The sequence below is a fragment of the Parasteatoda tepidariorum genome, chromosome 7 (genome assembly GCF_043381705.1).
Source record: "Parasteatoda tepidariorum isolate YZ-2023 chromosome 7, CAS_Ptep_4.0, whole genome shotgun sequence".
Taxonomy (NCBI): domain Eukaryota; kingdom Metazoa; phylum Arthropoda; class Arachnida; order Araneae; family Theridiidae; genus Parasteatoda; species Parasteatoda tepidariorum.
In genome coordinates this window covers 87,023,417-87,033,719 of record NC_092210.1, presented here as the reverse complement: position 1 = coordinate 87,033,719, position 10,303 = coordinate 87,023,417, and the positions used below count along the sequence as shown (strand labels likewise).

The following is a 10,303-nucleotide window of genomic DNA, read 5'->3' as shown; positions in this document are numbered from 1 at the left end:
TTATAAAAGAATATGTAGATAAAAAAAGTGTCGATATATGCCTTCATTTTTCTTAATAGTTAAAGTTAAAACTGAACTTTTTAAAATAAAGTATTTATCGTGTCATTTTCACCAACTAGCAAAACATTTTTATAAGTTCAAAATGGTATTTTTTTTAATATAATAACCAAGAAAGTTTTTTTTGAACTATGTTTATGAACGGAAATAATGTGTTAATTACGTAAAGTTTGAAGGCTAATAACCAGAAAAAGTCTAACTTATTTTTACAAAGAGAAAGATGCAAAGTTATCATATCTTTGCTTGCGATCTCCGAAATCTGTGGACACAGTGACGTCATGAGGAGGGAAATCGTAGCTTCAGCTCTAAGAGCGGAGTGAACTAGCCCTTCTATTCTCTTTAGCCCTGGCATCCTCTGCCTTAAGTCTCTTGATTTCAAGCAGGCGTGTTGACATTGGCATGGTAGATGTAACAGCTACAAATTTTTGTCTTATTTACCAGAATTGTGTTTTTTTGACGAGAAATGTCCTTACATCCAGTACGGTAATTTAACCAGAATGCTTTCTTTGGAGCATAATTAATAAAATTTTAATGCATAAATTGTCTTGTGCAGGTGGCAGTTGTCGCTGCTGAGAATGCAAAACAACGGCCCACCAGGAGACCCATAAAGAGATGCAATAACGGAGATGATTGTGAAGAGGACGAATGCTGTGTGGGAGTCATGTTCTTAAAAGGCAGCTGCCGCAAACTTGCTGGGGAAGGTGATATATACCTATTTTTAAATCTCAAATTATGATTTAATCATTTTAAGATTATTGTGAAGCATTACGTTAGAATCGATTGAATAACTTCTTGAAGGACGATATGAATACACTGTTAGAAATTTCTCGGGAATAAAAGTTGAACAACAATTTATTAAATTTATTTTATTCTACCATATTCAAACAATGAAGTCAAACAACCATAAATAAGATGGTATTCAAACTGTTTACTGTCAGACTAACTGTTTCAAAATATTAACTGCATTTACCTAATACGGTAAAACATCCGGAATTTTACAGCACAAACTATAGTCCCACCTAAGGAAGCCACTTAATTCCTTATAGAAAGGTACATATAAAACCGAAATTGCTAATCTGTCAATCTCATGACTGGCAGAACGGGGGGTCAAGTCCCAGTTTTGAAACCACACTATTTTTCCCATTCTGTTCAACAGATGAAGAATTTCCAGTGTCCTGCAATCAGCAATATGTGACTATGGCCTATTAGAATACGATATTCTCATTTACCCATAGATGGCAGCACCGTAAATCTGCTAAATTATCTCCATTGTCCCGTTGAATTTTTTTTTTACCCAATTGAAACTATGGTAGTTGTAAATGTTTAATATTTCATGATAGTTGTAAACTGTTTTAAAGCCTTTAAGGTAAAAAATGTTCTTTTCCGTAAACTTTAGGGTTAATTGGATGGACAGACTGCTGCCGGTAATTTTAAATAATTTTGGTAAGAAAATTCTAGCAGTGTATTATAATATGGTAAAGCTATTAAATTGTTCTTTTCGAAAAAAGTAAAAAAAGTATTATTAAGAATACAAATAGAGAAATATGAATCTACCAGCTTCCCTTTTCTGCTATTTCACCCAAACTTTTCATAAAGTTCTCCGAAAGTCGGATAAATAAACCATCTTAAGTAATAGAACACTAATTGAAGCATTAGAACTCTATTTCTGGAATTAATAACTAGCATGATTGTTTAAACATTTACTCTTAGTATAAAACTCATTTTACTTATTTTTTCGTGCAAATGCTACATTAAATGATAGCTAATTAATTAAAAATAAAACTTTTTAAAACTTTGGTTTCGCCGGAATTATTCAATCGATTTCACTTAAATTTTGTATATATACACAGAAGAGCCATTACATTATGACCACCCTGCTAATAACATGTAGGACCACCTTTAGCCATCAAAACTGCTAGCACCCGCAGTGGCATTGATTCCACAAGGTGCTGATAGGTAGTCTGAGGTATCTGGTACCAAGTGCTCACTAACTGATGCTACAATTCCGCCACATTGCGAGGGTGTAGCGTGGCAGCACAAATTTGGTTTTCCAAGTAGGACCACAAATACTCTATTGGATTAAGGTCAGGTAAATTTGGGGGCCGAGACATGACTTGAAAGTCACTGGAATGTTCCTCGAACCAATCCATGACGATTCGACCCTTATGACATGGTGCATTATCCTGTTGGTAAACACCATCCCTCGTAGGAAAAACTGTTGCCACGAATGGGTGAACCTGATCTGCAACTATGTTCAAGTAGCGTCCAGACGTCAGGGATACTTAGAAGAGGCTTCTATGAGGATTATGGATCCTAATGTGCCCCATGAAAACATTGCTCCTGGGCGAGAAACCATGAAAACCTGGGCGAGCCCATTCTTATAGATGGAGGCTGGTCATGATGTAATGGCTCTTCGGTGTATATATGCATGAAGAATTTAATAGTTAACTTAATATTTATGAATCATTCTATTAAATAATTTGAATTTTTTAATTTTAAAATTTTGTCTATAATTTTTACAACTTCTTTGTTAATGTCTCATTAACTAGGAAAGCGATGCAATGGTGATGAGGTTGATATTAGGGGAAAATATTTAGTCCGATGTCCTTGCGCTGAAGGCTTCAAATGTGTTCCTGAGAAAGTAGAAGAGACTATTGTAAGTAAATGAACTTTGCAACTTGGAATAACTCTTAATAATTAGTTACATATTGCATATTATTATTAATTATATACTCACCTGCATACAACTAGTTTTTTAACTAACAATATTTTTATCTAACATAGCTCTTTCTCGTTGTTTTTCATAATTACATTTAAGATTTTTTATACTTTTTTTCCCTCTCTCAACTAATCATAATCTGTTTTTATAAATATAATTAAGATTTTTTCAAATAGTAAAATAAATTATCTGTGGTATCTGCATAGCAAATATATTATTACACTGGTTAGGAAAAAGTAAGCTAGTTGAAGTAAAACAGTCCTTTTATGCTAAATAAAAATATATTCAAATTTTTTTAGAAGAAATTAAAATACATCTTTAGAATCCAAAGTTAACGCTTTTCAACTTAGAATTTCTTAGAACACAAAATTTTGTCTTTTCAATTTAGAATTTCATAGAACACAGGATTTAGTGTTTACAATTTAGGATTTCTTAGAATAACATTAGTATGAAAATATTTTACTACGTTATGGTATGCTCAATCCATTGTGTTGACGTGTTTCCTAAATTCAATATAAAAGTTGTTTAATCATTGAATAGATTAGAAAACCACCCCGTTATTGTTCCAGTGATAACTTTTCAGAAAAAAAATTACGCTTGTATAAAATATTATAAAAACCGTCCAAAAAAGAGCTTGAAATATTTGCTATTATTAATTAAAAATATAGAGAAAACATGGAAAATAAAGATTAATGAAAAGAGAAGAAAAATTATTAAAATAAAGTATTTAAAATTATCTATCTATCTATATCTATATATATATACTAAAAAGTCAGGGGGAAAAGGTAAATATATAATCTCCTCATCAACTCACACGATTATATCCGCAAAAGGTGCTTATCAATATAACCAAAGCAAAATAGATCAATACATTAGTAGAGCACTAGAGAAAATTTAAGCAAAATAAAACACATTAAGTAAAAATATATCACGTAAAAAACAGGAAATAAAAAGAAAAAACAAAACAAAACACAAAACGAAATCTATAGAGCGAGTAGAGAGTTCAAATGAATTTACATAAACTTGAAATTTTCAAGAATAATTCAAAATATTTTGGTAATTAGATTGCCAGATTACAAAATATAAAAACAGAAGCGCAAAGGGAGCTAAAAGCGTAAATGGAGGGAATTTTTCTTTATGGTGCAAATCTGACTGCTAAAGAGCGTTTAATTTGCTATTTACTAAGAATTGTCCCTAAAATGGATGTGAGAATGGTAACAATATACTGGATAATTTAAAGAATTTCATAATTAATAAGTTAGATATTTAATTATACAATCTTCATGATTTTAGAAAATTAACATTCATTTGAAAAAGAGAGAGAGAAACATGATTTGCCCGTTTTTCACAGATTTTAAGCAATGAATTTGTCCGAATTTGATTTGCCCATGGTAGAAATATAAATTAACAAAGAAGTTTTTAGTAAATTTATTAATAATAACCTACAATTAACTCAATGATTTTATATAGAATTTAATTACTTTAGTTAGGCATTCATTGTTTTTTTATTATAAAATTTTGAAAGATTGTGTCTATTTGTTTTTTGGATAAATAAGCATTGCTACATATTCTTTTAATTCTATTTATATGATTAAAAATCATATTTAATGAGATGTTTTTAGAAACAGTAGAATTTCAAATAATTAGTTTGTTTATATTAAAATTAAAATCGTTTCTTTTATCATATAAATCAACAAAGTAGATATTTTCTTCTTTTCTGATATCCAAATCCAAAAATTAAAATTAATATCATGATTGTGATTACGAAGCAAGATTAATTCCTCCGAGAAAATATTATTTAATAAATCGACATTTACTTTGCTTTGACGATATTGTTATAATATTAGAAAGCACTCCCTTTTACGGATATAATCGTGTGAGCTGATGCAGAAATTATATATTTTCCTTTTTTTTTTTGTTTTCGGGCTTTTTACTTCATATTTTAATTTTTTTAAAAATATTTTTGATTAATAACTTTTCATTAATCTTTAACATTTTCCATGTTTTCTCTATATTTTTAAATTATTTTATGAGTTCTGTATGCTTGCAGCTTATGCACAGTAAATAAAACTTATTAATTTTCTTAATTTTCTTCGTTTTTCTCTTGAGAGCATGGTATTTTTTAGAAATTATTTTTCTTGATCATTGTTGGTCGTAAACTCAGAATAGTGTCAGTTGTTCGATGCTGGTTGTAAAATAAAATAAATGAGTGTTTGCTTTTCATATTTGAATGAAATCTGCATGATAATAATTTTTTTCTTGGTGAAGCTGATTTTTTCTTTCATTTCAGTTCGGTAAAGTCAGAATAAATGAAAGATGTACAGCAGGTGCTTCACCTTCTCCTCAACCTGAAATTACTACGAATGGACAAGTCTCCAGAGAAACAGTTGAAGAACAATCCACCGCAGAACCAGAGGTGGAACTATCCACCGCAATTCCAGAGGAAGAATAAATATCAATTGGTACCGGAGGACTAAGAAATTAGATAAAGAATGAGAAACAGAACATGTCAAGATTTGGAATGTACGAACTTGTGACAGCTGTTTCCAAAAATAAAGCATAACGTATTTACGAAAAAAAAATACTTCCTATATTGTTCAATTATTCCATGAAAATCATAAAATGTAGCCGTATTATTCAAAGTCATAGATAAAGTTAAATTTGCTGGTAATATATATATATTAGTAAATGCGTGTAAATTTTGTAGCAAACGGGAGAAAAAGATAGCAAAATCACAGTTCACTGTAAAGATCAGAAAAAGAGAGAGGCATTTGGGGCAATGAGTTTCGCAAGAGTTGAATTAACTGTAGAAGGATTTATTTTAAATCACGTTGGATGTTAGCAAGGTCACATTGGAAAAGTATGTGGTAAATGCCCAAGCGATATTAAAAACTTATAGGATCTTTAAGAGACTTGAAATTAGATTTGCTAACAGGGCTAAAAATAAGTTTAAAACTAAAATGAAAGAGAATATTAGCAATTCTGTAGCAAACGGGAGAAAAAGATAGCAAAATAACAGTTCACTGTAAAGATCAGAAAAAGAGAGAGGCATTTGGGGCAATGAGCTTCGCAAGAGTTGAATTAACTGTAGAAGGGTTAAATGCATTGTTAACAGAAAGCAGAAAACGAGCAGAGTAAAGTTAGAAGTTCAAAGTAGAAGAGTTAGAGCAAAGGTTAAGCGTATGGAAAACGAAAGTGTGAAATTTTTGGACTATTAGGCCATTAAAATTATCATGAGGGGGCAAGGAGGCAGCAAACTATTTACGATAGACAAATGTGGGAAAGTAATCAGGGTGTTTAGTGGCAAGAACATCTTAAAAAGATTAAGTAAAATTGATTTTCGCATCGAAAGCAATTTTGAGGTCAACCGGTAGACAACAAGAAAGTAACGCTTTGAAAATCTGTATCTTTGTCTTGCAAGATAAACATATTATCAACATGTCTTTTCCACCTTGAGGGTTTGAACATTTTGAAAACTTTTTCATAGAAATAATGTATAAATAAGTTACAAGGAATTGGGGGAAAAAGGTGGTTGCCCTCTAGAGTAGGTCGAAATAAATGTGGTTTGAAATTTCGAAGCACTTCAATGTTGGGTTCTAAGGCTTACTGCATCGATAAGGTTCATAGAAGACTTAAGATATACTTTCATAGAATACAATAAACTATTAAATTGGAAGAATTATTTTTAAATGTGAACCAAAAATTGTTATAACATTACTAAATAAATAATATAATAAATCCACATTCTTGACAATTCCATACATTAACTTGTAAAATGGATTTTTGATGAGTCAATTAAAATTTTGCTCGAGATAAAACGTACAATATTATTCGACAACTATCTCAGTCTTGCACTGTTAGAAATTTCTCTGAAAAAAATGGTTAAACAACAATTTATTTAATTGTTATTCTACCATATTCGAATACAACAGTCAAATAACAATAGGTAAGATGGTATTCAAACTATTAACTGTGAAAAAAACCGTTTATCCCTGCTTCCTCCTAACACGCTTAAACAAGTAGATTTTTATTGCACCAATTACGCCCACCTACTGTAGCTACATATTTCTTTGCAGCTATTCACATTATAGCCCAGAAAGCTTATCTGTTAATCTCATGACCGATAAAACGGGGGTTGGAGCATCAGGGTGGACACCACAATATTCTTTTCAACACAAGAAGAGTTTTCATTTTTCTCAACACTTTCCTATTTGTGACCTTGGACTATCAGAATGCAATGGTCTCAATTACGCCTAGATGGCAGAACCATAGGGCTGTTTGACATAATGGTTGAACATCGTTGTTAACATAAAAGTCTAGTATTTACCAAATACGATACGAAGTCTAGTATTCACCAACTCTTACGATAGGTTAAACAACTAAAGAAACTAATTAAAGTACATTCCACGGTTCACTTGATAAAACACAACTCAAACACAACCTGATTGTAATACCAGTTACCCGACGAAAAGTCTATCTCCAATGTCCAGTTAAATTTCTTTTTTTATGTTTTTGAAACCATGGTAAATAAAAATAGTTAAAAAACCGTATAATTCTGGTTTATTCACGGTTTTCTAACCATATTAGTTGCAAATAGTTTCAAAACCGTAAAGGTTGAAAAATATTCTTTACGGTTAATTGGATTGACAAACTGCAGTCAATTATTTTACCGCAATTTTAGAATAAAAACTCTAGGACTGTGCATTTGATTCATCATTTAACTAAATATGAAAGCAAGTACTCCAAAATGATGAATTTCAGGAATTATTTTTTTAATCAGTTTTTTTATAATTTATATTTTATTTTAAATAAGCATTATTATAAACATATATTTATATAAAAAATAAAGGAGTACTAAAAAAATAAGAGTATTATAGCAGCTGTTAACAAAAATGACTCAGCAACAGAAACAATGAAGCGTTTACTTTTTTGGTTAATAACGATTGCCATACTTTATGGGATACACAGCCAACTGACATTTTCTAAATTACCGGAAAACAAAAATATAGCTTAATTAAATAAAATTTATTTGAAATTGTTTTCCCGTAATTTCAAGAATAAAAACTATGTATTCCTTGTTAACTAATTATTTTTTCGAAACATAGCAATTAAAGAGATTGATCGCTGTTATTCTTCACTAAACACCTCGGAAGGAGAAAAAAAAATTGTGTTCCTTAAATTCACTAATTACAGAGCTACGTGTCCTATAAAATGTTCGGAAGCACCAAACGAGCTTATTTTCAAGTCTCCTACTGGAAAAATGGAAAATCGAAGAGCAGTATTAGTTCTCGTATTCTTTTCCATGTATTTGGTAAGTGTTTAAAAAAAATTTTTATTAAAGAAATTATTAAAAAAAAAAATTAGTTAGCTTCCACGACCGTAAGCTCACTATATTTTATTTTCTAAAGCATATTTAATTGATTTAAAATGATATTTTATTGAAATGATATTTAAAAACAAAAAAAAAGATAGGGTATACTTTTTGTTAGTTAGAATAAAGTAAAAAAGACATAAATAAAACCCGAACAAAGAAGAGATAGATCTGCTTCGGTTCTAAAATACAAAAGTTTCTGTTCTAAAATACAAAAATCTTTCTCAGTGTCTAATTGCCATTTTTTTTCCTTTTGAGTTTAGATTTTGCAAAGAAATATTTGCTAGACATTAATATTTAGTCGCTTTAGAACCAATATTTGTCAGAAATATATTTGGTAGGATCTTTAATTTATTAGTTTTACTCGATAATAATAATAACAATAATACAATAATAACTATTATAATAATAATAATATTATACGAATTGAGTGATGGCTCAATTGCATGTTAATGCAAGGATTTACTTTAATCAATATTAATGCTGATAAAAAAGTCTGAAATAAACTGAATATTTAATTTCTTTTAAGAAAATATCAGTTTGCTAGGATCGCATCTGGGCTACAACTGAGTTAAACAAAATATAATGTTACAATATTTAAAATTTTCGTGGTTACAAGTAATGACATTTTATTATATTAACTGCAAAATTGACTATGAGTAACTGTTATGTACAATTATGATTTAAATTGCAATTATGAATCCATTTCGAGTAAAAATAATGAGTACATTGATCTTTATTACATGCACTTTTGTGTACAACTCAAAGTAAATTTTATTACATCTACATTTGAATATGAATAGATGCAGAGTTAGGAAACCATTTCAATGCTCGCTATCAGGATTAAAAGCAATCATAATTTCTGATTCCAGTTTTAATAATAAATATAAGTAGCTTCATTTATGATTACGTTTAATAACGATTTACTATTTTAATAATTTTATAATTTGAAGTACAACTGTTTTACTTTTGAATTACAAGTAATTTCAGAGTTGAGGAATCTTTCCTAATAGATAAAACACATTTTTAGAATAAAAAATACATTTAATCTATTGCCTGCAGATTAGATTTATTACATAGGCGAATGTATATAGTATCATATATAAAGTTGCTATAACAACTTTCACTATATGATATTGTTATGTATAGTTATTTTAAATTACAATATCATATAGTGAAAGTTGTTATAGCAACTTTATATATGATACTATATACATTATACTAACTATACTACGATACTATATACTAACGCATCTGCACATAGCTGTTACAACAATCTTAAAATAACTATATCTAATCTTCATTATTATTATGTATATAGTTATTAAGCAGTTATACAATATCCTTATTTAATAATAATTTATTTGAATTATTAACTATTATTGTATATTTATGAGCCAAAGTATATAATTTGAGTATGAAATAAATAAAACGATAAATAACACCATATGTTTCATAAGGGTCATTTCTCAGAAATCATAACATAGTTATTATTTTTGGATGAACTATATTTCATTTTAATTGAAGCAACCTCCTCAGTCTATCATCCGAGCAGGATTATAATAAAATTTCTTCCTCTTTTAGAATCCGCTTTTCAATTTAAATTATTTATTCTCAATTTAAAAATTCTAAAAATTTCTATACAAATTTAAAAATAAAATTTCTTTGTCTATACCTTGTCTTAATGGCTTAGGTGTATGCATCTATGCACACACTGTCACAAAACCGTAAAAAAAAAGAAAAGATTCCACTTTTTTGTGCATATGGTGCTGCTATCTATGCGTGAGTGAAAGTATTCTAGTCTAATAATCCAGAGTCACAAATTGGGAAGTGCAGGTCACCGGAAACTCTTCAGGTGCAGAAAGGAATGGAGGAAATATTGTGGTGTCAAAGCTGGGACATGAACTCCCATTCTGTAGGTCTTGAAATCGACCGATTAGCCCTCTCGGCTGTAACAGGCATATATGGCAGTACTTTTACTTTCGTTACTTGTACCGCCGGAACAAGTAAAAAGTACGTACTTTTACTTGTACTTCGTTACTTTTTAAATTTAGTACTTTTACTTGTACTTTCGTTACTTTTTTAGGGAAAAAGTACAAGTATTTGTAACGGAAATGTCGAATGAAATCGTTACTTTTTTCTAAAACTCGGTAAGC

At 29.7% G+C, this 10,303-nt stretch overlaps 3 protein-coding genes across 3 annotated transcripts in view; 2 read left to right on the top strand and 1 right to left on the bottom strand.

Moving 5' to 3' along the window:
• Nucleotides 1-10,303, bottom strand: part of LOC122271814 (voltage-dependent calcium channel subunit alpha-2/delta-3) — a 443,634-nt gene that overhangs the window by 288,848 nt on the left and 144,483 nt on the right.
• On the top strand, nt 506-5,358 carry LOC122270446 (toxin CSTX-20-like). The gene is made up of 4 exons (XM_071183720.1): nt 506-535; nt 611-758; nt 2,607-2,713; nt 5,067-5,358. The coding sequence occupies exons 1-4, from the start codon at nt 521-523 to the stop codon at nt 5,226-5,228; spliced, it is 432 nt and encodes a 143-aa protein (XP_071039821.1). The 5' UTR covers nt 506-520; the 3' UTR covers nt 5,229-5,358.
• The window catches only part of LOC122270445 (uncharacterized), a 9,073-nt gene continuing 6,513 nt past the window's right edge, over nt 7,744-10,303 (top strand). The window contains exon 1 of the mRNA XM_043047789.2: nt 7,744-8,087. Coding sequence (XP_042903723.1) covers nt 8,037-8,087 — 51 coding nt within the window. The 5' untranslated portion in view covers nt 7,744-8,036. The remainder of the gene's footprint in view (nt 8,088-10,303) is intronic.